The sequence below is a fragment of the Orbicella franksi genome, chromosome 5, assembly GCF_964199315.1.
Source record: "Orbicella franksi chromosome 5, jaOrbFran1.1, whole genome shotgun sequence".
NCBI classification, from domain to species: Eukaryota; Metazoa; Cnidaria; class Anthozoa; order Scleractinia; family Merulinidae; genus Orbicella; species Orbicella franksi.
Genome location: NC_138149.1, coordinates 8,985,115 through 9,012,052, shown reverse-complemented (window position 1 = coordinate 9,012,052; position 26,938 = coordinate 8,985,115). Strand labels below are relative to the sequence as shown.

The 26,938-nt window shown below is 41.3% G+C and overlaps 1 protein-coding gene across 1 annotated transcript; it reads left to right on the top strand.

Annotated features, from left to right (window-relative positions):
* The first annotated feature begins 401 nt into the window (after positions 1-401).
* Positions 402-24,819, top strand: LOC145488562 (sacsin-like). Its single transcript, XM_081467444.1, has 10 exons — positions 402-601; positions 5,513-5,574; positions 6,087-6,187; positions 6,530-6,640; positions 7,273-7,420; positions 8,228-9,221; positions 9,738-10,315; positions 10,613-21,822; positions 22,268-22,547; positions 23,037-24,819. Exons 2-9 carry the CDS (start codon positions 5,571-5,573, stop codon positions 22,544-22,546), a joined length of 13,425 nt encoding a protein of 4,474 aa, XP_081323570.1. The 5' UTR covers positions 402-601; positions 5,513-5,570; the 3' UTR covers position 22,547; positions 23,037-24,819.
* The last annotated feature ends 2,119 nt before the right edge of the window (positions 24,820-26,938 follow it).

The following is a 26,938-nucleotide window of genomic DNA, read 5'->3' as shown; positions in this document are numbered from 1 at the left end:
AGTGGGTCACAGAGTGTAACACAAACATTATTTTCACCTGCCCAAAATATACAAGACGCATGTATTGAAGAGACACAGACGTGTGGAATAATTACAATACCCCTGCGAAACTTTTGCATGCACCTCGACAGAAAAGTAAGTTGTCACTCTTAAAATTAGACAGCTTACTAGCGTGTACGGCATTTTTGGTGTTGTAAAGAATTCGATCTTTGTGTTCGGAGTTTTCGCATGTATAGTTTAGAGACGAATAGTTATGAGGCCCGGCAAACTTCAATGGACTTTGGACGATCTCGCAATGCTCGATTAATTAAGTCACGCAGGCGTCTGTAGTTTGCTATATGCTATCAAAAATAGTTAAAGACCACTTTTTCTATTTATCGGATAAACACGTAAATTTTTAAGCTTGAGGCTAAAAGACCAATTATAAATCATATTGAATATAGATGCTGGCCAGGTACCTTTTTCACATGCAAATGACGTAACAAAGCGTGACGAGTGAAGGAATACTCGGTTCGCATGAAAGCAGCTGAATTGTTGGTACAGACTGACACGGAAGTTCTGCTTAAAACCCTTTCTTGTTGCTACATTCTCGACTTTTAAGGTAACACGAAATTCTGCTGTGATAATACTTTGCTTTGTATGCTTTTGTACGCTCTCCTGTTTGGGAAAAGGTTTCGGCATTCCGGTTCATTGCTTAAGCCTGGTTCTCATATGCCGCCGACATACCTGGGACATAGGTAAACGTTTATCGCCAAATCATAATCTATCCCAGGCATTAACCGCCGGCTTGCCTGCGAAGTTGAGCTGAGTTCAAATTCGCAGGCAAGCCGGCGGTTGTCGGCGGTTGTCGGCGATCAAAATATTTTATCTGAACATCATCTGCTGACGCAACGTACTCCAGTGAGACGACTCTATCCATTTCGATCGTTTTCACGTGACGTCATCACTTTCGAAAATCCAAAACTAAACAGCCACCAAAGTTTTTATCCTCATCATGCATAAGAGGGGGTATATTTATATCTGTTTACAATTTTACAGCTTAATAGCGTGCTTCGTTTGGAATCCAGAGCATTTTGAATTTCAGGGTTATGGAGGTGCGTGACACAAGGCTACGATTGAGTTTGTCGAAAAATATATACTTATCTCATGATTTTGAGCCTTTTTAGAAGTTAGAGCATTATGAAAAGTGCTTATGTAAATGCTTGTTTGATAAGTACTGATAATCAGTCGCCTAGATAGCCAAAGTAAGTTCCAGATGTTTACACTATTTTCCGGCCGCCATATTGGTGTACCACGGAGGTACACCAACATGGCGTTTTCGTACTGGGCTCTGCAAATATCTGCGAAACATTTCGACGAATATCTGAAGTTTGGGGAAACGCACAGGTCTAAAACTTGGAGAAGGGTCTTATTTAGTTATCTTATATATCATCGTAAGGTCATAGCTTTTTCCACTGGATGGTTTTCAATTTATTTTTTTATTGCGTGACAGTGTAAACGATCTATTTACAGGTAAAATGGTTGAAAATTGCGCAATTCGATTTGCATTTCGAGCAAATGTGAGTAAGTCGGCGATCCATCGCAGATGCGCCGGGGACCCACTGGGACAGATCACCGAACGTTGTCACTTGCAACCGGCGACTACGTCGCAGGTACGTCGGTGGGATATGAGAACCAGGCTTTATCACTGGGACGGTCTTCCGGCATTGGCTGCCACAAGTCGAATCAATATTTTAATATCATTTGTTCAATAAGCATGCAATGGGTGGAATTATTTCATTCGATTGCTAAATGACGTTGGGGGATTCATTTAACTAATTCATTTTATCAATGGCCAGTTCAAAACAGCGCTGAATTAAAATTGCGGAGTTGAGCCTGATGTCACGGCAGCTATATTTAGCATGTTGCATGGTGTTATTTTCTCATGCAAACATTTCCCATTGTTTCAGAATAGCAACCAGGGCGCCATGAAAACGCTCTTTATTTACATGTAATGTTTTGAACTAAACGAAAGAACGAGCATAGCTACTTGAAACTCGTTTTGATTGTAGTTTCGCCCATCGTTTGCGAGGAGGTGAAATCTGTGTTATGTATGATTTCATAGTGCCACGCTCTTAAGCCCCGTATAGATCGTTTTCACCGTCACGCAATAAAAAAATAAATCGAGAACCATCCAGTGGAAAAAGCTATGATCTTACGATGATATATAAGATAACTAAATAAGACCCTTCTCCAAGTTTTAGGCCTGTGCGTTTCCCCAAACTTCAGATATTCGTCGAAATGTTTCGCAGATATTTGCAGAGCCCAGTACGAAAACGCCATGTTGGTGTACCTCCGTGGTACACCAATATGGCGGCCGGAAAATAGTGTAAACATCTGGAACTTACTTTGGCTATCTAGGCGACTGATTATCAGTACTTATCAAACAAGCATTTACATAAGCACTTTTCATAATGCTCTAACTTCTAAAAAGGCTCAAAATCATGAGATAAGTATATATTTTTCGACAAACTCAATCGTAGCCTTGTGTCACGCACCTCCATAACCCTGAAATTCAAAATGCTCTGGATTCCAAACGAAGCACGCTATTAAGCTGTAAAATTGTAAACAGATATAAATATACCCCCTCTTATGCATGATGAGGATAAAAACTTTGGTGGCTGTTTAGTTTTGGATTTTCGAAAGTGATGACGTCACGTGAAAACGATCTATTAAATTTCAAGTACGAATTTCTTAACTACCAACTCGTCATGAATTTGTTGCTATGGAAGGTTTCTCACTGTCATATTTTGAAAACCACACCTCCTAAGTTAAAGCTTTTTGCAGAGGTTTTTTCCATTGAAGAGTCCTGCCAAAGTTTCAAATCACGGCCATATTTGACCAGTCATGTGACCAGAATAGAGGCAACCCTAAAACTTAAAAGTGTCAATAGCTTAAGAACGTCTGGGTGTTAATGCTACGTATGGGTTTCATTAAACTCGCATTATCATAAAAGCTATGAGGTAATAAACACCCGTATTAACAGACTTTCTACAGTAGCTTTCCTCTTACGTGTAAACAGTAATCCCATACGTACGGTTATAAAGAAGGCTAAGTTATTTCTGATTCAATCATAAGAAAAATCGGAACTCTTCCTCTCTTCTTCCAAGTTTTAGGGATTTAAAAGTCTAAACGGGCGGTTTGGGACTGGCACTTAAGTTACGGACGCGAAATCATATATTTTTTTTCAAAGCAAATGTTCCCTCATATAAAATTCACCATCTAGCACTGCAAAACACTCGAAAGTAGCTTTCCTGTAAATATCGCCTTCAGTAATTCCTTTTGGCAACTGCTCTAAATCTGTAGTTACGAAGGACCCCCCTTAAGGCCCCTCGTTTTCCCCGACCCTGCAAATATCCCAAAGAAACATAGTTCGATAGATATTTGTAAGACCTTCACCTTTGTAAGACCGAGCGCGCGGTAATCAAATCGTTGAGCACAGTTCGGACAGCGAAACAGTGCTTGGCGATCCGAATTTTTTAATTAATTAGAAATTAATTATTACAAGTAAATAAGATAACTTAGCAAATCCAAACTATGATATGTCAATTAAGAAGTACTAAGCGATTCACATGAGTCTAAGGTCTCGGTAACGCTCAACCTCGTCCCAGTGGGTGGGGAAATGAGTGATCCCGGGAACGAGGTTGAGTAACGCTACGCATAGAATACGAAGCCATGAGTTGTGACACTTTTTTTTTCTTTTAAATAAGCTCTGCACGGTGCACCGCTCAAGGTTTCCAAAACATGAGCGGCAGTCTGAATTTTTAATTGTTTTAATTCTACTAAATCACAGTTTGGATTTTGGCTACGTTCTTTTGACTAGTCACAATTAAATGATGAATTACTTGCAATTGTCATAGAAAAGGAGTGCGTGACTTTCGCGGGAATTACCTATACCATATATACGGTTGTCACGAATTTGGTACACAGGAATTCGTTTGATTGTACTCAAATTTGGACAGTTGTTGTGTCTGCGAATTGTTTATTTCGAATTATTATATTTTTTTTCTTCGAGAGCGATTTTTTAACGATCACGCCACATCTTTTCAGTTCTATGTCGAAAATGTTCAGTAACTTCCTACTGCAATTGAATATTGCAAAACGCAAACACGTTTTTTTATCGCGTTGGATATTGAAACCGAGGAAAGAATACACCTAGGCCTTATTCCAAAATGGCCGACATTTTAGTATTCTTTTGTTTACTTGAAAATGAGCCCGTGTTGCCTCGTTGAAGGGAAAATATTCTTTTGAATTTCGAGTTTCAGAACGAGGCAACAAGGGCTAATTTGCAAGTAAACAAAAGAATACTTAAATAGCGGCCATTTTGGAATAAGGTGTATTAGATTGGCGAAAAACAAACTTTGCTTTGACTTGTGGCTTTCAAAAGGTGATTCGTGCGCTCGCATTTAGTGGTCATGAAAAATTCGACAATTCATTTTATTTCAAAATTCTCGGTACATTTTGATAGCCAGCCCTATAAGCTTTAATTTGATGTGGGGTTTAGGTATCTACAGTTTAAGCCGGACGCGCTGCATAACGTGGACGCGAGACACCTTTGAAGGTATACAGTAACCGTAATTCCCAAAATCATAACCCTGGAAACAGCCGAAAAGACTTCTTTCTTCGTTTTTCTTTGGAGGGGAGGGGCGGCTGTACACAGGCTATCTTGGGCATTGGCCTCTTTTAAATTCTAGTTTTATACTTTAGCTGCTTTGCGTATAACTTTGAAAACTTTGACGCAAGAAAGAAAAAAAACGTATACTCCACAGTTCAGCGTCGTATCGAGTTGTAAAGCATGTCACAATCCAGCCGCTCGAGGACATACATGAAAAAAATCATAGCGAAATGCCTTTCCGTGCCTTGGCGAGCATGCTCCCTTCACTTTTTATCTCTTTTAATCGATTTTACGCTCTTTTAATATATTTATCTATTTAATTTTTTTCTTGTTACTCGATTTCTCGTTACTTCGTTACTCGTTACTCGTTACTCGTTACTCGTTACTCGTTACTCGTTACTCGTTACTCGTTACTCGTTACTCGTTACTCGTTACTCGTTACTCGTTACTCGTTACTCGTTACTCGTTACTCGTTACTCGTTACTCTGGTTACCGGTTACTGGTTACAGGTTAATGGGTACTGGGTACTGGGTACTGGGTACTGGGTACTGGTACTGGTACTGGGTACTGGGTACTGGGTACTGGGTACTAGGTACTGGGTACTGGGTACTGGTTACTGGGTACTGGGTACTGGTTGCTGGGTACTGGGTACTGATTACTGGGTACTGGTTATTGGTTACCTGGTGACCTGGTGACCTCGTTACCTCGTTACTCTGGTTAGTAACACCCTATTTACGCAGCTTTTAAATATGCAGTGCTTGGATATTTAATATGGCTCCAAAGCGCGCTAATTTTGCAAATGCCGTTCTTGCATTTCCTATTCATTGCTAATCAACCTTTTCTTGTGGTCTTGTTTAGATGGTTACCAGGTGAAAAAGAGCAAGTAGCTATTTGAAGAAAATCTGAACTCTCACTCATGGGTAGGTATAAATTATACTATATAACTGAACACTGACTTCAGTAAGAAACCTGGAGGTCTTTCGTTTTTAATTTTCTATATTTTGGAGACGTTTTTTAGCAACCCGCGCTTGTTAGTTAGAGGATGATTAGAGCCAACTTGGCGTTACACACCTTGTTGGGTATCTGTAATCTTTTATTCAAGGCGCGCTCGTGGAATAGTTCTCAAAAGACCTTGAATAAATACTGGAATAAAAGTTTGAAGGAACCATTGCCTAAAGATACGAGGAGACATTCATCAAAGACGCTTTTCCTTAGTCTATAGTGCATGTTATACATATATAAGTCCCAATGTACCAGAATTATTTGGTAAACAGGAATGTGAACTAAACGGATACTCTTGTCCGCAAGCAGCTTTAAGCCTCGATCCTTCCGAAGGGAATTATAGTAGTTCCGATATATCTAACGTCAGGTCTTTGTGTTTGGTTTCTTTGAAAACTACCTCTAATGTCTGTTTCTTTAATTTGTTGCTCAGCGAACAATGATGACGATGGGTTTGATTTGATTCAGCCATCACTCATCCAACAGTTGAGGTCCATCCTAGATCAGTATCCTGATGATGGACAGATACTGAAGGTAAAACAAAATACTTTTATCTAGATTGCAGGGAAACAAAATTTCCTTCCTTCTATCTGCTACAGTAAGGTTTGAAAATATCACGATATCATCCTTCTGCCAAACAATACAACACATAGCAAGCTGGACTACCATGGATCAATTAATTAAGAACTGAATTACCACGTCAACTTCGCATTCATGATAAAAACCAGCGAGACTCTGAAAGAGAAGTCTTCGTTTGCTTTTCTAACAGTCTGTATATGAGAAATTTATACACTTTTGCGTTAGATGTTGCGAATTTTCCTGTGGTAGTATACGCATTTTTTACGATTGTTTATCTCTCACGCCTCTCATGTCTAGGAACTGATTCAAAATGCTGAGGATGCAAATGCTAGTCGAGTGAAGTTCTTGCACGACAAACACAGCCATGACACAGAATATCTTTTTGATGGGGACCTCGCACAATTTCAGGTAAACACGTGGTTTTGTCTCATTTTTGATCGAAATGACCAAAAATTATGACTTAGTGACGTTGAAAATTTACAAAATTTAAAACGCGCAGCTAGGGCCACGTAGAAAAAACTCACTGAATTGTTTAAGACAGAGTGATTATTGTGCTAAAATCCAAAAACCTTATGAATGGATAACTCACAATAACAGCTCAGTTCAGTTTCACAGTAATTTTTGACAAAGCTAGGGCATAATACTTAGGGTTTCTTCTAATTTAATGGTCAAAGCCTTTGAGGTTTTGGCTTTTCAATGTCATGCACAGGAGCGTGTCCCTGGCACTTTCCTGAACGGAAGAATATGGTTTCCGTTTATGTTTGACAAACAGATCTTAAACCAGAAAAATGTGCATCCATCCAATTTTATTTTGGAGAAACTATAGATACATAGACATGTTTCAGGCTTAAAAAGCCTAAAGTTTTCTCTGATGTTGTTTGACGATAAGGTAAGAGGAAAATCTGCCAATATGTACGGCATACTGTTATAGTTGACATGACTCAACAAGTTGCGTTTGGGGACGCTACAAAAAGATACAAATCTCTTCCAAGTTCCACAGAAGCCTTCCTCATATATCTTTTATTGAAATGTTCAAACAGGGTCCAGCGCTTTACGCTTACAACAACGCACGGTTTACAAGAGAAGACTGGAGGGGTATTCGACTGGTCTGTGATAGCATCAAAGTGGAAGATCCAATGAAAGTCGGCCGTTTTGGTCTTGGATTCAAGTCTGTATTTCACATGACAGGTACATGCATCTCCAGTACAATCTTAAGCGAGTTTCTTTAGCGCAAATTCATTTTTTGGTTTTTCTTCGTGATAATAGCCCAGCTTATGAGATTTCCCTTTAACAAGTCGAATTAACCAGGAGAAAACCTGCCTAAATACTGAACCTAGAGTTTGAATTTGCTTCCCTAAATACTGCTATAACAGCGAAATGTTAGTGACAATTTTTCTATTTGGATAGAGTTCTTGAATTCAGAACGCATATTCTCTCGTCGAAAATTGTCACCAATGGCTTCCCGAATTAAGTTCGACGCAAGTACGCCGTCTGAACCAGCCGTCGCTCCAAAGTCGCTCTAAAGCAAAACTTAATCAAGTTTGGTTCGGCACATGAGTGGAAAGGCGTTTTGGACCGGGACTAAAAGATTTACATTTCAAACCTACTTAACGCAAAAAATTTTTCAGAGATCTACGACCAAATCACATTTTTTGAACGCCATACTAAAAATCATCCAGTGATATGAAATCACAGAGAATCTAAGGTTCACAGAGTAACAACTAGGTCTACACGTATGCGCCCTCTTAATCATAACTGAAGCTGAGAGCCTGCTTAAAGACTCACATTTTTTTGTTGAACCTGGTGAATTTCCAACACAGCTGCAAAATAACCTTTACAATTCTTGTCTTTTTTTAGTTAATTAAATTGGCCTATTTTGTTTAGAAAAGTGAAACAATTGTTTCAAGATTGAATTCAATATTCCGTTACTTAAAAGAAAGTTCTTCACACCATAGTGGTCCTCTTAGCTATGTTTGTGTTGCTCTTCTATCTCAGATTTACCAAGTTTACTCAGTGATTCCCAAATTGGCTTCATTGACCCTCATGGTGTTCACTTTTCTGACAAGCGCCACAGAAGAACAGGAAAGCACTGGCGACTCAATGAAGATCGCGCAGAGATGGACGAAATACCAGACCAGTTCCTTCCTTACAAGGGAATCTTTGACTGTACGGAAGATGTTTTTTCCCAGGGATTTTACGATGGCACCTTGTTCCGTTTCCCTTTCAGGACCAGACCATCCGAGTTGTCAGAAACACTCTACTCTGCTGAGAAGATGGATACACTGTTTGAAAGTTTTGAGGCTGACGCTCACTTGGTTCTCCTGTTTCTTCAACGCCTGGAATCGATCGAGCTGTATATTAGAGAAGAATCAGAGTCTGATCCTGAAAGGACCTTTCAAGTGAGAATCGCCGATCAAAGTCTCAAAATAGTTCGAGAGAAGAGAAAGGAGTTTCTCTCAAAGTTCAAACCTGGAAAAGTGATGATGGAATCTGTCACTGTAACCTACCCTGTCACGATAGAGACAGTAAAGTTAGGCTCGCACGTGAAGCAGCATTCTTTCCTAGTTACCAATTACTTTTGTGGAGGGGAGGTTTCTATGGGGTTTAAGAGGCTGATGACAGATAAAGAGCTTAACTATCTACCTATGGTAGGTGTCGCCATGGCACTGCCAACAGGTCCGAAACTGCAAACGCCCGACATCAAAGGCCACGTGTTTTGCTTCTTGCCTCTGCCGGTGCAAAAGAGGAGCTTGACAGGTTTGCCGGTGCACATTAACGGCTTCTTTGCTTTGAGTCAGAACAGGCGTTATATCAAATCTCCAAATGCGGATCAAGAGGATCGGGAGACCTGTGGTCGGCAGCTGACGGACAAGTCGTTACTATGGAACAGGTATCTTCTCGGGGAGGCCATACCCAGAGCGTATACCACGATGATTTTGGAAGCCATTAACGAGAAATCATTGTTCGTACCAAAGACAGCCATCTTCAAGTAAGTGTCATTTTTTCAGGGCAGTGACTCGGTTAATAACTGTCTTGCGCTTGGATAAATATATCTCCAACAATGAAATATTTGTTGTTGCTGGTCCTGAAACGTGCTTTCACGTGAGTTATAGATGGTTAATTCTATGCTCAGAAGTCATCCCTGGTTGAAAGCACATGACATGTCTTAAGTATTTTTGTACCCATGTTCTTTCCACGAAACGTAGTTTGTGGAACTATTTGACGTGTGGCAGTAATCTAGACTTGTTGAAAAACGTTATTTTATTCAAACACGGAGTATGTAGTGCATCGAAATTATCTTTTTCACAATTTAATTAGGCTTGATTTGCAGGCGCTGTTCTCTGAACCCACGAGAGCTGAGAGAGCGGCGGAAATTGCGCTTAGAAATGATGTATTTTCAAAAATGTCTACAAGGCTGTAGTATATATTGGAAAGAGCATTGCTTGCTGTACTGGTATCGAAACCAGGAATCTGATGAAGTGTTACGCTTATTTGTTTCTTGCAGGGCATGGCCAGATATCAGCTCCATTGACCCAAAGTGGGAGAAGATAAAAGAACCATTGTTTACCCTGCTACTGCAGAAAAAAGTTGTTTATACCCCAGCACATCTTGGTCAGTGGCTGACAGTACAGAAAGTCGTCTTTGACCTGCTGTCTAGAGATGAACCTAAAGAGCTGCTTCAGCGAGTGTTACTAGCAGCTGATGTGCCTGTCGTCTCAGTGCCCAGTCATGTCGCAGACGCCATTTTGTGCTATGCAGGGGCTTCTGTAAAGAATATCACACCCAGTGGCACAAGAGCAGCACTGAAGCAAGTCCCTTCTTGTTACCAGAACCTTAATAGACGAGAGAAACTACTACTTCTTCAGTTTTGTCTTAAAGACCGCAAATTTGACGAACTCTGCGGCCTGAAGTTGTTGCCCCTCTCCAATGGCGCCTTCACAACATTTTCATATCGGGGAGAGAAAATTTATATTTGCTCGCCTCATCATCCCCGAGAACTTTTTCCTGGTCTAGGACACCGTTTCATTGATGACACAGTCGATGGGGACGTCATTAGGAAGCTGGAAGATGCAGCTGACCAAGGTATAATGTTTTTTTGGATACGAGTATGGTTATATCTTACCCAGCAATTGGTTATTCTTTATTTTACTATCTAAAGTAGTTAATGGCATTCCTTTCATAAGTCGTATGGCACAGTGGAAAGCAGAACGGTCTTACAACGAATAAGCTTACCAAAATTGTAACAAAGACAATTGAAGCATGTCGGTATTTATCGTTTAATTCTTTTCCGTTGGTATAACAACATTATGGTGAAAAACGTCCTAATATTAAGTGTTTTACGACGGAGACCGTCACTATGTTGTTATGTTTGTTTGACAGAAGATACGCAATTACGGCTATTGTGCGAGGAAGATGTACCATCTCTTCTTTGCGAGGCCCTACCGCCTGAGTGGAGTAGGGGTAATACCGTTCCGTGGTACCCCGATGACAGTAATCACAACCATCCTCCAAGAGACTGGATCAAGGTTGTCTGGAGATATCTTCAAGAACATTTCACCACAGAGGAAGATATTCAGAGACTTGGAAAACTACCTCTGATTCCACTAGACATGACACAAACGCCTGTAACCTTGGTTCGACTTTGCAGCCCTTCAAAAGTTGTTGTCAAATCCCTAAGTTATGATTGCCTAGACGATTCACTGACGAATGTTTTAAGGAAGCTTGGTTTAATCATCATGAATGATTTTCCCGCCTATTTAAGACACCATCCCGCTGTCTTGGGGACGTTTGTACATTCACCTTCTGTACAAGGCGTTTTGCAAGCAATGGCGTGTTCCTCTAGCCAGATGGCAGCAGCTGGAAGGTTTTCAGAAATCGTGTGCACGATGTTATCTACCAACGACAAGCACCTCCTCAGGTCATTTCTGGCCCGTGTGAGACGGTCATCTGTGGGACAAGCGGAGTACAATCTTCTGTGTTCGCTTCCCATTTTCCAGACGCTGTCCAAGAAGTTCGTATCAAAGGAGGAGGTTCTTTGTGCAACGGTTGCTGATTCTCTTCCGGTTCCACCTCTGCGAGAGCTGATTGACATTACCGAGCACGATTCCAAGACTATAGCAGTTCTTTTAGACGTCAAGATTCTAACGCCAACTGAGTTACTCTGCCAAATGGTGTTTCCAGACATACAGCGAGGAAAGTACACTGGAGAGCAGATTGACCAACTCATGACTTATGTACTGGAAAACCACACTTATGAAATTCGCAAAAATGGCTCTTTCAAACAGAAATTACAAGCCTTGCCCTTTGTCTCCAAACATCGGGGGCGCGGAAGAGCATCAGACCTCTTTGATCCCAGAAACATGGTCCTCAAGAAAATATTTGTCGACGAAGATGTCTTCCCCACAGTCAAATACGCCGAACGTTCTGTACTCGCCATGTTAGAGGAACTTGGAATGAAAAACGAGGACAGCATCGCTGGATACGATTTGTACCAAAGTGCCAAATTGGTAAGTGGGCTTACTCACCTTCCAACTGCAGAACGGAAATCGAGGGCAATTTTGCAGTTCCTCAGTGAAAATCCCCAAAACTTGTTGGAGTCACTCAATGGACAACCGTTAGGAGCCTTACTGAAGGACATTCCCTGGGTTTCAAGATTGCGAAAAAGGCCCCCTAACTATCCTCCGGGACTGGCATGGTTTGAAGAGGGCGAAGAAAATGGCAAACACTTTTTCAAGCCAACTGAAGTGAGAAGTCAGTCCCTTGCGAACCTTATTGGAACGGTTATGCCTCTTGTGGAAGTACAGCCATCCGGTCAAGTTTCCAAGTATTTTGGCTGGCAGTACCCACCCGGTGTCTTCCAGGTCATTCAGCATTTGCAGAATGTGATCAGATCGTATTCAAAAGAAGAAAAACCGCTCTTTATGGTTGTGGTAAACGAAATTTACTTGCTGCTAAGTCGGGTGCCAGCAAAGGACGTTGATAAGGATCGGGCATTTGACTGTTTTGAAGAATTTGATTGGGTGTGGAATGGAGATGGCTTTTCCTCACCTAGCCATGTGCTTTTCAGCAAGCCACACATTGATCTTACACCCTACATACATTTTCTTCCTAGCGACATGGCTAAGTACGCTGAGCTGTTTTACCGTTTTGGCATGAGGGAAAGCAGTAATCCAGCTGTTCTGGTAGAGGTCCTTCACATGATTAAAGAGAAGTATGATGATGGAATTGTCCTGTCCAGCGCTTTGGAAGTAAAGCAAGATCTTCAGTTATCCGTCAACATTGTGAATGAGTTGGCAAGTGGGCAGTTGACAGAAGAGCTAAAAAGGCAAATTGTTCTACCAACACACACTGACGACAACTCACATGTAAGGCTTGAGCCAGTGGAGTGCTGTATGTACTGCGACCACGATTGGTTGAAGAGAGAAGGTGACGATGAAGGCATGGACTATTTTTATGTACACCCCAATGTCCCTAACAGTACAGCCGAACGCCTTGGTGTTCGAAGCCTCACCAATAGAATTCTGGACGCGGATGAGCTGTACATAGGAGAAGAGTTTGGACAGGAAGAGAGGCTTACTACTCGACTGAACCGACTTCTGGAGGAGTACACGGATGGATTTTCAGTTCTAAAAGAGCTTGTGCAAAACGCAGACGATGCCGGTGCCACTGAAGTCAGATTTCTCTATGATGAAAGAATGAACGAGGATGCCATGACTTGCTTGATTGACGAAGGCATGAAAGGTTGTCAAGGTCCTGCTTTGTGGGTCTATAACGACGCTGAATTCAGAGATAAAGATTTTGAGAACATTGCAAAACTCAACGAAGCAACAAAAGAGCACGATACCGAAAAGATTGGTAGGTTTGGACTTGGCTTCAATGCGGTGTACAATTTGACAGATGTGCCCATGATCTTAAGTAGGAACTATTTTGTCATTTTTGATCCTCACACGTCATACCTCGGGAAGGCCATCAGGAACAAAAGGAAGCCAGGGATGAAGATCAATCTCAACAAAGATGTGAAGAGGCTTTGCAAATTCGCAAATCAATTCAAACCATTTAACGGCATCTTTGGCTGCGATTTGCATTTGAGCAAGGAAGACAACTCATTTAATGGAACGCTTTTTCGATTTCCGTTGAGGACTCGAGAGCAAGCCCTGGGAAGTGAGATTAAGAAGCTGAACTACGACGACCGCGAAATACGAGAGTTGCTACAAATGCTCATTCATAGGTCGAGGTCTCTGCTTCTTTTTACACAAAATGTTCTGCGTGTGGAAATCTACAGTTTGCCAAGAAAAACAAGTCAAGAGTCTCTGCCTGCTTTGATGTTTCAGGTCTCCAAATCAATGTCCCAGGAAGGAATTCTTCGAGAATTGTCTTTCCCGGTGACATTACCAGTTACTGCAAAGAAACTGGATGCTGGAGAGCAGCGTTTCCTGAGGCGATGTTGCTTTCTTCAAGCGTCATCGAAGGTAGCGAGGGAGGCAAGATACCACACTGTCCATCCAAGTAAATTCCCTGAATGTTCCATAGTAGTTGATATCGATTGTCGTTTTACTACACTGGGCTTGAAGTTCTTTAACGGTTTCGGGTGTCTTGGTCATGAGCGTTTCACGTGGCTCGTGGTTTCTGCAATGGGCAATGGTTCAGCAATGCAGTTTGTGGAAACCGACGAAAGTCTCCTTCCATCAGGTGGAGCAGCTGTTCGTTTGGTACCAACTGGAAATAATACATTTTTGCCATTGCCTGCTAAAGTTGATGGGGATGAACCAACGCATAATGGTGTCATCTTCTGCTATCTTCCACTTCCAATCCATAGTGGCCTACCATTGCACATTAATGGAGCTTTCGCATTAGCTGCTAACAGACGTCACTTACAGTCGAAAGTTGAAGACGACAAGAGATGCCATGGCTTCGACTGGAACAAAGTACTTATGCAAGACTCCATTTTGTCTGCCTATTTTTCTCTTCTTGAAGACATCAAGTCAATTGTTCCAGATGACGGCTCTTATAAGTGCCATTCATTATGGCCAAAGGCGGATGAAGTACATAGAGACTGTTGGCCTGTCCTGCAGTCCTTCTATGAACAACTTGCCGTTGGAGATCATGCCCTATTCTCCGCAGATGGACGTAAATGGGTTGACATACGTCATGTAGTGTTTCTCGATCCAAGGTTTCGCTTGGAGCCTCAAATAGGTGACACTTCATTTGCCGTGCTTCAGACGTTGGCTAAAGAAGACGAAGTGGTAATCGATTTGCCAGCAGACGTGTTCCAGTCTTTTCACGATTGTGGTCTGTGGGAAATAATTCAGACTAGAACGTACGACAAGAGACGTTTTTTCCATCAGATTTTCTTTCCAAACATTCTGAAAGTTCGTTCAGACCTGAGAGATGTATTGGTGCTGCATGTTTTGGATAACAACATTAGAGATCTAGATGAACTGATAAAGACGCATGCCAGTATTCCAGCATCACCCCGTGGCAAAAGTCTGAAGTGTCCTAGCCAACTTGTAAATCCAAACACAGAAGTATCCACTCTATTCTGCCCTGACGATGGCAAATTTCCTTGTGGAACTGACGAAACCTTTCTTAACCGTCAACGACTAACCAAACTTGAACAGCTTGGAATGGTGTCAGATGTTCTTCCTTGGAAGGAGATTGCGGAGAGAGCAGAGAGTATCGACAGGATAAATGCAGTTGACAGCAAAGCGGCAGTCAAGCGTGTAAAGGTGTTGCTCTCATTTATTCAAAAGAAAATGAAAGGCAAGGGTAAAGGTCCTACAGAACCCATTATGACACGCCTTGTAGAGGCTAAATTTCTCCCAGTTCTTCGAAAACCAGAGCACTTTCCCCTTCCCTGGAAAGGAGACGAATTTCAAAGCAGAAGAAATCTTCTGGTCGCACCAAAAGTTGTATTCCTGAAGGAAAAGAAGTATCTTGTATGTTGCACGGAGCCCCTTGTTGACCTGGAAATCCCCAAAAAGGTGACAGAATTGTTGAAGTTGAGAAACAAAGAAGTCAGCATCCAGCATATAATGAGCCAGCTTGAAGAAGCAATATGCACTGACATCGATTCATTGGATCGCGAAGGTTATGATGAAGTCAACCGTGTTTGCACTGAGGCGTATTCCTTTCTGCAGGAAATGATGAGCAGTCACAGCCCTGAGATCATGCAATTTTTAGTTGACAAGAAGTTCATTCTTGCAGGGAAGAGATTTCTCCCTGCAGACCAGGTGGCCCTGGAAATTAACGCAGACTGCTCTCCGTACCTTTATAAGCTTCCAGAACATCTTGCCGATTCCTGTTCCGATATCATGAAACTTGCTGGCGTGAAAGAGAAGTTTGAGGAGAAAGATTTCATCTCAAGTCTTCAACGGGTAGAGCGACATTTCCATGACAGGCAACTTGATGAGGAAACTCTTGAAGTGACAGTCCACATGGCGATTCAACTAGGGGAGATACTCGAACGGTCAACTGGCGATTGTTCAAAAATACCTGATAAATGGGGATCTATTTATCTTCCTTCCTGTAGGAGAGTAATGCGACCAGTATCTCAACTTTGTATGAAGGACTGCCCTTGGATATCCGATGATGATGACGACGAAAGTATTCAATTTGTCAGTGAGAAAATTCCGTGGCCAACATGTTCTCACTTGGGTGTTAAAACACGAAGAGACGAAGCCCTACAACATCATGACTTTGGGCTTCCCTGTGGACAACGAGAGAAACTCACAACTCGTCTGAAACGGATTCTTACAGGTTACCCATGTGAGAAGGACATCTTGAAAGAACTTCTTCAAAATGCAGATGATGCGCGAGCAACGGAAATTTGTTTCATAAAGGACCCAAGATACCATCCTGATGAAAGAGTGTTGAAAGAAAGCTGGAAACCACTGCAAGGTCCGGCATTGTGTGTATACAACAACAAACCTTTCACTAATGCAGATATCAAAGGAATACAGACCCTTGGCGAGGGTAGTAAGGGCGATGATCCAAACAAGACTGGCCAATATGGTGTCGGATTCAATGCTGTCTACCACTTGACTGATGTGCCCTCATTCATGTCAAGGGGTAAAGAAATTGGAGATGTGTTGTGTGTATTCGACCCACATTGCAAGTATGTCCCGAATGCAACCGATAAAGAACCTGGCAGAATGTATAAAGACATAGAGAAAATGAGAACAAAGTTCCCAGATGTCTTCCCTTGTTATCTCGAGGATCTTTTTTCCATCCAGAATTCAACAATGTTCAGGCTTCCCCTACGAACGGAGGAAATGGCGCCAACTTCTAACATATCGTCAGCTGTGGTAACAGTGAAGAAATTAGACGAGATGATGGAAGACCTGAAGAAGGAGCTTTTCGACATTCTCCTTTTTGTTAACAATGTGAAGAAGATTAGTCTTTGTGGAATAGATAAATCATCAGGGAAGCTGACGGACAGATACTCTGTTGAAGTGCTTCTCTCCGAAGATGATGACAGAAAGAGGAAAGCATTCGCTGATTGTATCAAAGGGATCGGGAATCGTGTGAAAGAGAGCAACAATTCCCTACCCACAAGCGTAAATGTCCAAAAGTGTACGTATACTATGAAGTTGAGAGATTCATCCGGCAGAGAGGAAACATGGTTGATTGTCCAACAGGTTGGCTTTGAGAAAGCGGTGGACAAGAGAATTGTCGATGCTTTTAGGAGACAAAAGCTGGGGATGCTTCCTCGAGGTGGTGTTGCGTGCCTTCTGGAAAGTACAAACTCGAGGGAGCAGCTAGATAGGAAGAAGAAAGCGTACTGCTTTCTTCCACTTCCACTTGAAACAGATTTGCCAGTTCACATCAATGGGCACTTTGCATTGGACCACGAGGCAAGGAGAAATTTGTGGAGAGATGTAACCGGCGACTACAGGACTGATTGGAACAATGCCTTGTTGCGCGACGTCATTGCGTCATGCTATCTGACCCTTCTAGACGGAGTTCGCGTTTTCCTCCATTTGCCTATCGTTCAGGATCGTGCTGAATCTCGTACTGAATCTCGCAGTAACTGCAGAAGTACGACTTTACGAAAGTTAAGTACATATGAGGAGCTCTTTCCAAGGTTACCCATAGAGGATACGTACTGGAAGACATTGGTTGAGGTAGTCTACCAAATGATGAGCAAAAAGAAGATGCGCTTGATCCCATTAGTGAGGAAAGCGGAAGAGAATTCTAGCTACCGCCGTGAGAAATCGTACGGTTCTGAGAGAGTCCAGGTAGAGTGGTTTCCACTGTCAGGTACCGGAAAAGATAAAATCTACTTTAACAATCTCGAAATAAAAGGCTGTTTTGCTGCCACACCCCGAAAATGTGGCCTTGAAAGCAAAGAAGAGAAAGAAAAAAGAATAAAAAGAGAAGAAGGAAGAATCAGGCGGAAGTCCAAATTTGAAGAAATCTTGCTCGAGACTGGTTTAAAACTTGTCGTATTTTCAATGACCACTTTCGAGTCACTCAAGAAGGCAGAAGTGGAGGTGGTTTGTGTTTCACCCACTGCAGTTATGAATTTCTACAAATCGTTTGGTGATCCTGATCCGCTTTGCAATGTTGGGAAGATTCCATGCCCTGTGAACAAGACACCATTCAAAAACGAACAAGGAGTGATCCGTGTCCTCAAGTACTGCAAAGACGACGACCATTTTTTGAAGAGTCTCTCTGGACTTCCACTGCTTCTTACTGAGGACAACAACTTGAATGCTTTTAGCGAAAGTAATCCCCGATGTCTGAGTCGCTACCAAAATATTTTTCGATGTTCCCCGTCCATTTTTGTTCACAGAGAAGTACGTAGCGACATTTTTAGCAGCCCCGAATGCGTAAAGTACCCCGTTTTTCGACCTTTGGATGTACAAATGTTCGCTTCGTTGTTACACCAAACCCTACCATACAGCTACATAAGCGAAGATCACTATGTGAAATGGTGCCCAGATGACCCATCTGCCACCTTGCCTAATCACCAGTGGATCTATAGGGTTTGGAGCTTCTTGCAAGAGTTTGTCAACGATGCAATGACTAAAGCAGAGATAACTGAGGACTGTAAAGAAGAATTCATTCGTACGCTGCTTTCGCCACTATCTAAATGGTGCCTTCTTCCCGCAACGAAAACGATCCACGTGGAAAGATCCTCCACATCTTTTTCTTCAAAGACTGTTGTGAACAAACGAATATTGACAGATCATTTCTTGGTGCCGCTTTGTATGGCTGAAACTGTTCTTGACTTTTCTGACTGTGGTATCTCAGATCGGAATCTGGCTACTATTGTAGGATCTTTGGGCTTACCAAAGGTTAATTCAGTAGTAATTACAACAATATACTTGCTTACCACACCTTACACCAAACCAGATTCGTACCAGTTCGTACGTAATCTCGTAGCCTCTCTCAAGACACCAAAGTCCCTTCTTACAGCACTCAAACAGGCTCTAGAAACGGATCCTCTTTCCCTTGAGGGGAAATTACAGCCCTCACATGCAACAGTTGTCCTAGAGTACTTTAACCGGAACGTGCAAAGTCTCACAGATGTTGACAAAGAAATCTTGAGGAAGCTGCCATTTTACCCCACAGCAAGAGGTGGTCTTGCAAAACTCGAGGAGAGAAAATCGTGTATTATACCTGATGAATTACCCGAAGAAGAGATGGATGTTGTGGAATCAGTTCTTGACTGTTTGTTTTTGAAATCCAACTCAAGCCTGTCAGATCTTTATGAATTCTTGGACGTTGAAAGTGTCTCTCCTGTTGAAGCGTATCTCGAGTTTGTTTTCAAATGTTTTCCGTATTTCAGTGAAGAAGGAACATTGGCTCATATCAGATATATTTGCCAATTTCATTATTCAGGAAGTTCAAAACAGAAAAATGAAAGAGAAATCGGGAGGCAAAAGCTGTTAGATTATTTGAAAACAGTGAAGTTCATTCCAAACAAGGACGGCACGTTGATGACTGCGTCGAGTTTCTGTGATCCCCGAATTCCTGTTTTCAAGTCCATGCTAACAGAGGACGAGTTTCCACCAGACCCTTTCGCTTCAGAAGAATGGTTGCCCTTTTTGGAAATGATAGGCCTGGTGCAGAATGTTTCTAAAGATGATTTTCAAAGATTTGCTACAGAAGTTGCACACGAAGCTGCCACAAAGCGAAATAAGAATACATTCACGAGGTCACGTATTCTGGTGGATCACCTAATCTCTCGACCCAATGTAGTGGGTGAAGGTCTTTTACAAATGGTCTGTGATATTCCCTTCGTAGCTGCAGACCCTGTTACAGAACCACTGCTAACAGTCTGTCGAGCTTTAGGCGCAACAATGGATGGCGAAGTTCCCTTCATTGCATTCAAAGGGGCAGTTTTCAAGGATTACGAAGACATCGTATGGACGAAAGCACACTTGCTTCCAGGGTGGGCAGATCCAAGGTCTCGTCAATACGAATTTGATCGTCCTCATGGTGTCAACATCGAGCAGTACTGCAATTCTTTTCTCGCCCAGCTCCAAATTGTGAAGAAGCCATCGGTAAATCTTGTAGTTAGTCATTGCGAAAACATTTGCATCCATTTTGAACGTAAAAGGAAGATACAAACTGCTTCACTTGAAGAACGCTCCGCGGTAATGGCGGTCATGGAAAGTATTTACGCCTTCCTGCAGGTCAACGCGACCACAGGATATGAAGCGAAAAGGCTCCTCGAAACTACTCCATGCATTTTAGTTGAAGAAGGAAAGAGGTTCATTCTGCCCAGTCAGGCAGTCCTTGAGTTGTACGAAAGTCTTGAGATTAAGCCATATCTATACAAAATTCCCCCCGAATTTGGCAAGTTTCAGCGATTGTTTGAGTACCTGGGCTGTTCCAAGGCTGTTCGAGCTACCCATTATGCCATGGTTTTGGAGATGTTGCAGGAAAGTAGCCGGGATGACAAATTGCACCAAAATGAAATAAGAATGTGTTCCAAGGCAGTGAAAGGTTTCTTTGCAAGGCTTCAAGACGATCCTGTTGAAGCGTCAGCAGTATGTAATCTGTACTTACCAGCGACGTTTCCTGAATATCTGTACCTACCACCAAAGTTTCCAGAAACGCGCTCCTCTGATAAGCCTCTGAAAAAAATCCCTATGACTTTGCACAAGTCCACCGAGCTGGTTTTCGATGATGTACCTGCTTACGGACCAAGGATCGCGAGGCTCAACATACGTTTTGTGCTTGAGCTTAGCCTGCTGGATGCCAGACCAAAATCTGCCATGACAAACTACGAAGAGCTAATGATGAAATTGCCTACACCTTTACAACCAGTGATGCTGTCCTCTGTGGTAAAAGAAAAACTCACCGACGGTGCAATAGTGACAAGTGGGGCTGTCAGTGCATTGACGACGAGGCTTTTGTCTGCTCAATTTGTACAGGGCATTATCAGAATTGTTCGACACGTTGACTCGCAGAAGAAGCAATTTGATGAAGGAATAGCCGCTGATATTGAATATGGTCTTCGAAACATAGAGCTTTGTGCCGTAGAAAGCCTTAAAACCTCACTCTTTCACAACGGTCAACTCATTTCCGGAAGTGAGGAAGATGTACCATTCTTTCAAGAGAAAGTTGTGGTGTCTGGCAAGGAAAAGTTGAAGGTGTATTTGAATTCTGTAACAGGAATGAGCAACGCTGCCTCCTTGATAGCCCAGGTAATTGAAGAGATTTATGGTGAGCTTCTGGGAAAGAAAATGGTACTAATTCCTGAGATGTTGCATTGTCCGCTTGGTGACATATGGCCTCTACTGGATAGGAGGCGCATTCGACGAGATGACACCTATGATGGAACAGATATGGGCATTTATGCAGAGCCAGGTGGCTTTATTCCAATCGAGGAGCATCATCTGCTGAATGACGCCTTTTTGGAATTTGAACCTGGGGAATATGTGGGTTATCAGCTACATGACCCGAGTCTCCAACTCGAGGAAGGGGTCGCTACGTACATCTACGCTGTGATTATCAAGGAGGTCGAAGTGATGGATGAAGATGCTATCCTCTTGACAAAGATGTACCAAATCAACATTGGATACGACAAAGAACCGATTGAGGTCAATGCTGCCGTCTTGTACAAATTCCACCGTATACAAGATATATCTGAAAGGGAGAAAGAACGCCCCAGAAACAGAAACAAAGAGGCGATTTTTGGAGAGATTTCAGAGCAACTGGAGGATGCATGGAGACTACCAGAAGAACAAAAACGACAAATCGTGAAGCGGCTAATTCTACGTTGGCACCCAGAGAAGAACTTGGGAGATGAAGAATTCTGCTCAGAGGCGTTTGAGCACATCAAGAATACAATCTCGCAACTGGGTGGCTCTTACGACGAATATATTGATGCTTGGGTAACACGTGCAATAGAGCATGGCACGCGGCGTGAGGAGTACAAAGAAAGACTCGCTAATTTGGACGTTTCCTTGGAATCGTCATCACGTCAAATTCCTCCAAGGTTCTGCCTTAGAAATCCGCAGCCTGAAGAGGCTAAGCGTTGGTTCAGACAGGCTGAAGCTGACCTTGCAGCCGGTACAAATGAAATTGATTCCAGAAGGCCTTCTTTTGAGTGGGTATGCTTTAAATGCCATCAGGTAAGAAAGGCTTTGTTTGGTTAATTTGCCGGTAAAGATCATTTTAGACTTATTTAAGAGACCCGCAATGATATTCATAAGGCTATAAAAACTCAACTTCGGAATTTCCCATTCTTAAGTTTTTTTTTAAAATAATTGATATGTACTTTGCTTGCCATTTGATCAATCTTTGTTACTTTCATGTACAAAAGAAATATACCACTGAAAGGCAACAAGTTGGATCGAGAATAAAAGACCGCGAAATGAATCAATTCTTACTTGAAGTATTAGCCAGGCAGTTATCGTGTTAGAAAAAAAAAAGAATGAATGTGCGAAAGTGTTCTCTCTTCAACCGCCTTTACAAAACATTGTTTATTATATGTTCAAGTACAGCTAACATCTCCGTGAATAGAATTGGTAACCAGTGCCTCCGTTGAATACTTTGTATGGATTTGTTCTCCTATAGGCAGCAGAGAAGGCACTAAAGGCGGCTCAATACACAATAGATGCTGACAAGACTAGTGTCCACAACTTGGATCAGAACTGCGATGGTTTAAATGACTCCCAATTAACCGACTTAGCATGTAGTCTAGAGAGACTTGTTCTTAGTTCCGCGCGCATGCGTTATCCAGATCAGGTGTCCTTCCCCAAGATCCCAAACGAAGTTTACTCGGCCCAGATGGCTGAGCAGGCCCTACAGCTTTCAGAGAATATTTTGATGCGAGTCAAAGACAGGATACCCTAAGGTAGATGCTAAATGAAATTAATGAATAGATAAGTGACATTTTACTTAAAAAGGAAACCTTTCATTAACCCGGTAGACTATTTCTTTCAATATCAGGCGTTATAATTACACGTTAAACGTCACGTGACATGACCAAAACTGAATTGTGATCGGTTATTATCTCCAAAGCGAGACAACCCAGTTTTAGAAATTTGCGTTTTCATTGCACATTCGGGTTTCCTGATATCTCCTAGTTTAAAAAAAGGGTTACATTTTACCTTCATTTTTCCTGGCAACTCAGTTGTGAAATGGGAAGGAGCTGAATTTCCTCTACAGACAAGCAGTGTCACAATAGAAACGAAGTATATGGATCCCTACATGGTCGCGAAGCAAAATTTTGACCATTTGAATGGGTAGTCGTGAAAATTCTTATTATGCAATGGATCGTACAATAACGTGTAAAGGTAAAAATAAAAACTAATGCATGATCTTATTTGCATTGATCTGACAGGGTGTGGCAAGTGTTTGGACTAGCTGAGAATATTCAAGGATACATTTCAGATGCTGCTGCCGATGTTCCTACGCATGTGTTAATCAGTGGATCTAAACTAAATCGAACAATTCAGTTTTAAAAAAGTCAAGTAATACATGTACGGTGATCCACGTTCTGATGAGAAAAAAATTTCAAACCCGTGCATGTTCTCTAGCGTGGAGTTTAAGGTTCCAGTAAATGCATATTTTTTTTTACTTCTCAAATCCGTAAAAATTTTCGAGAGCAAAAGCACGAGCAAAAGCATGACTATAGTGAGCATTGCAATATTTTATTCTTATTTGGTGAACATAGAAGTTGCTTGTTTGTTTGTTTGTTTGTTTGTTTGTTTTCTCAGAGAAACGATATTAGCTTAGTTTGAGTTATTTTATACCGTTTAAGAAGGCAAAGAAATCTTGCCTCTAACAGAAGTTGCGTCAATGCAGGCAAATAGGCGGACGCTTCCATATTGACAGTGGCCGGCAACATAAAATACCATTGCCTGTCAGCCGTTGCATTTCGTATTTACCTTTTTTTAGCAAAGTTAAACTTGTTGACCAGTAAGATCGAGGGCATAGTTTTGAACGTGTCCTAGGCTTGCCTTTGACTCACAGACTATGTAAAAACATGAGCCTTTAGGATTCTTGACCCAATAGCTCGATTATATTCTAATTTGTGAGTCAGGAATAAACATAGGCGCGTAATTTCACAGTTACCAAAGTTCTTCCTACTTTCAAACACGAACCTAATTCCTATTTACTCGTTATAGATACAGCTTGCTACGTAGATAATTTTCAGTAGAATATACGAAGTTATTCATACTTCAGAATACCTGAAGTAAAATGTAAATGCAAGATTATAGAACTGCTGTAATTACTCAAAATAAGCTTGAATACATGCCTGTCAAACAGAGGAATCAGTAGAGATAGTTACAAGGTAAAGAGAGATACACCTTTAGGTTAATGGTATAAATAAACAAATATGTTCTAATTTTCAATGGCAATTTTCAAGTAAAAAATAGTTTTATACTAGCAAATGTTTGGAGACGTGTACCGTTAGTCTACGTCTCTTATTGTGTTTCTAAGTGATGTTGTAGTCTTTTTACAGCGGTTTAGTTAAAACACAATGCCAAAGAGTTTTCGGCGGTTTTGATGTTTCCAAGCTAAATAAGCTCGAGCTATTTTTAAAACAATGAACTTGTTTAGGCTGCAATACAAAGCACACAACTTCGAAAGCTTAATTCATTTTTCCCTAGAGAAGCCTGGTCTAAAAGGGTTGTGTTTCTCTTGTCGAATAAGTCTGAATTATAAACGTTCAGTTGAATTTAACGATGCCAGAAACAAATATAATGAAATAAATTTAGTTAAAATCTCTGTAGCACACAGTGAAACAGGCCATATGCAAGGCTCGTTTGTTAGAAAAACGAAGCAAAAATAAAACCAATTTGCGTTTATTTGACATTCTTGCTTGATTTCTAAAAAAACAGTTTCCTAGACGTGATGGGGCGGGTGGCAGGTAGAAGAAAGGCCCAGATGGAGCAAAAATGCCAAATTATGCATTTGATCCATTTGTTTCCGATACAAAGTTTTGAACCTACAATGCAAGAAGCTCTAGGGCTCTCTCTCCTCTCAGTGTGACTCGATTCACTCAGTCTCGGTCTTAAGCGGTCATGGAAAAGAGTTGGCCTACGAAACTCAGGTGCAATTTCTAGGCCGGAAAATCCGACAATCTAGAGTATTTTTGGAGATCACAGGAAGGTTTTAAAACCTCTGATTCCCCTCCCAACAACATAACGAGAGTTTTTATCCATTAGTATTAAGAAATATTGTATTTTTAGATTTTTAGACTTTTAGATTGTACAAATTTTTTGGTGAACGTTCCCTATTATGGGTTAACCCTCGACAATAGTTACTAATCCAAAGTGCTCCAAATATATCAATATACCTATTCTACGTTAGTTTGCACAAAAAAAAAAAAAAAAAAGAAAAAAAAAAAGAATTCAAATCCGTGCAGATTAATATTGGTTGAATATGTGGTCATGAAAACATTTTTACCCAAATCCGCTGCACAAACCTATTTTCCCCCTCCGCCTACGCCAAACCAAATACACAGGCAAAATCATTTTCAATGCATGACACCGCGGCCACTTTTTTTAAACGACGCGCCACTGACAAGCTGCTCTACTCGCCATCTTACATACGGGATGTGGTCAAAAACAAAAAAGAAAAACAAATACTTACGTCACGCATCGTTATCATGTGATAATAATCTTGTTTTCTCGGAAAAATATTTTTGGAAACTACAAAAGCGTTTCCTAGAATCATTGACGATTCTTGGAAAGGGATCTGTTGATTCCTATTTGTGCTGTCACTCCGCAGTTTGGTAAAAAGAGAATACTCACTCAGAAGCGGTGTGAAACTAAGTACAAGGTAAGAAAATCTTTCTGAATGTTACATTGTTATGTTCTATCGGTTTGTATGATTGTTTGAGGAAGGGAAAAAGCAAAGTAGCTTTTTTAATATCGGCATTCGCTCAGTTGTCGGGGTAACGATTTAGTCTGAACGCGAGAACAAATTAAATTCCATCACGATTCCATCACGATTCCATCACAATGCTCGTATTGCCAAGCCGGATAATCTGACGGTCACTAGTTAGTGTCATTCGATCATCTAATTCTTAAACGCTTTCTAAGCTAAATTATTTGAAATGAGTTGTAATATTATTTTGAACAGGAATTTTCGTTGGCACCCTGATAAAGCGTCTAAAATTAACAGTATTCGGAGTAAAATTTAATTATCGCCGAAGGATGACACTAGTCATCAATTTAGTATCACGTAGATACGTCCTATAATGATTAGGGTTTGGTACGACCGAGTAGGTACACGATATGTTAAAACTGTAGATAAACAAGCCTTTAAAATAATGCCTTGCATAGGTCAATTCATGAAGCCATTCACAAAGTCATTCATCAAGTCATCCGTTCACCCTCTCAGCTTTTTCTTACCGAATAACAGTTTTACAAGAACAGTCATGGTGTTCGTGATAAATTTATGTATGTTCGACAGTGATCGAAACGATTGATAGACTGTAACAACGACAAGTTCTGCAAAATGGACGGAGTTATCTTCTCCTAATTTGTCATGGACGAACGTGGAATTGATGACAGGAAATATTTCTGTATACCAGCCATTCAGTAACTGAGCCTAAGAAACTATAATCTTTTAACCGAAAAGGTGCATTTGAACAAGTAGCTCGATCGGCCGATCGCAGTCAGTTTCAGAAAGCTCTTAGTTCAAAGAGTTGGTGAAAGTTTCAAAGGGAGGGAGCCATTGCTAAAGATCGACTAAAAAGCACAGCTTTTAGTGGCGGTGAATGATCGCTAAAATGTTTTCTGAAACGTTCTTGAATGATCACGCTGAGCCTGATTTTTATTCCCGGCTAGAATTTTATGTGCTCTTCGAACTTCGAAGGCAAGCGCAAACCGGCAGCCGAAAGAGAAATTATAAATCAGTGTTTTGCTGCTGAGACAGGTCTAAGGGTCTCGCTGTTTCTCTCTCCAAAGTGAAAGAAAACTTCCATTTTGCCAGTAGCCTAGTATTTTCTTCTTTTGAAAAAACTATAGAACTAAAGAAATGCCATGTAATAATTTGAAATACCGCGGTCATATTTTTTGCCAGGTAATCATTTGTTAAGATGATTTCTCTTTGAAAAGTTAGAATTCGTGGTCTGTTTTAATGGTCAAGAAACACCAAGTATTGAACTACTACAGCTGTGCCATTGAATAAAAAAGTGCAGTGAATTCTGTTTAGGACGAGGTGAATACAATTTTCACTGCGAGAAATTAGCGAACAGTTTTACATTACAATTTATAAGCCTCGACGTAT

Coding starts and splice junctions, on each gene's coding strand:
- LOC145488562 (XM_081467444.1), top strand. Junction 6,188..6,529: donor ATGATGGACAGATACTGAAG/GTAAAACAAAAT, acceptor TCTCATGTCTAG/GAACTGATTCAAAATGCTGA. Junction 7,421..8,227: donor GTCTGTATTTCACATGACAG/GTACATGCATCT, acceptor CTTCTATCTCAG/ATTTACCAAGTTTACTCAGT.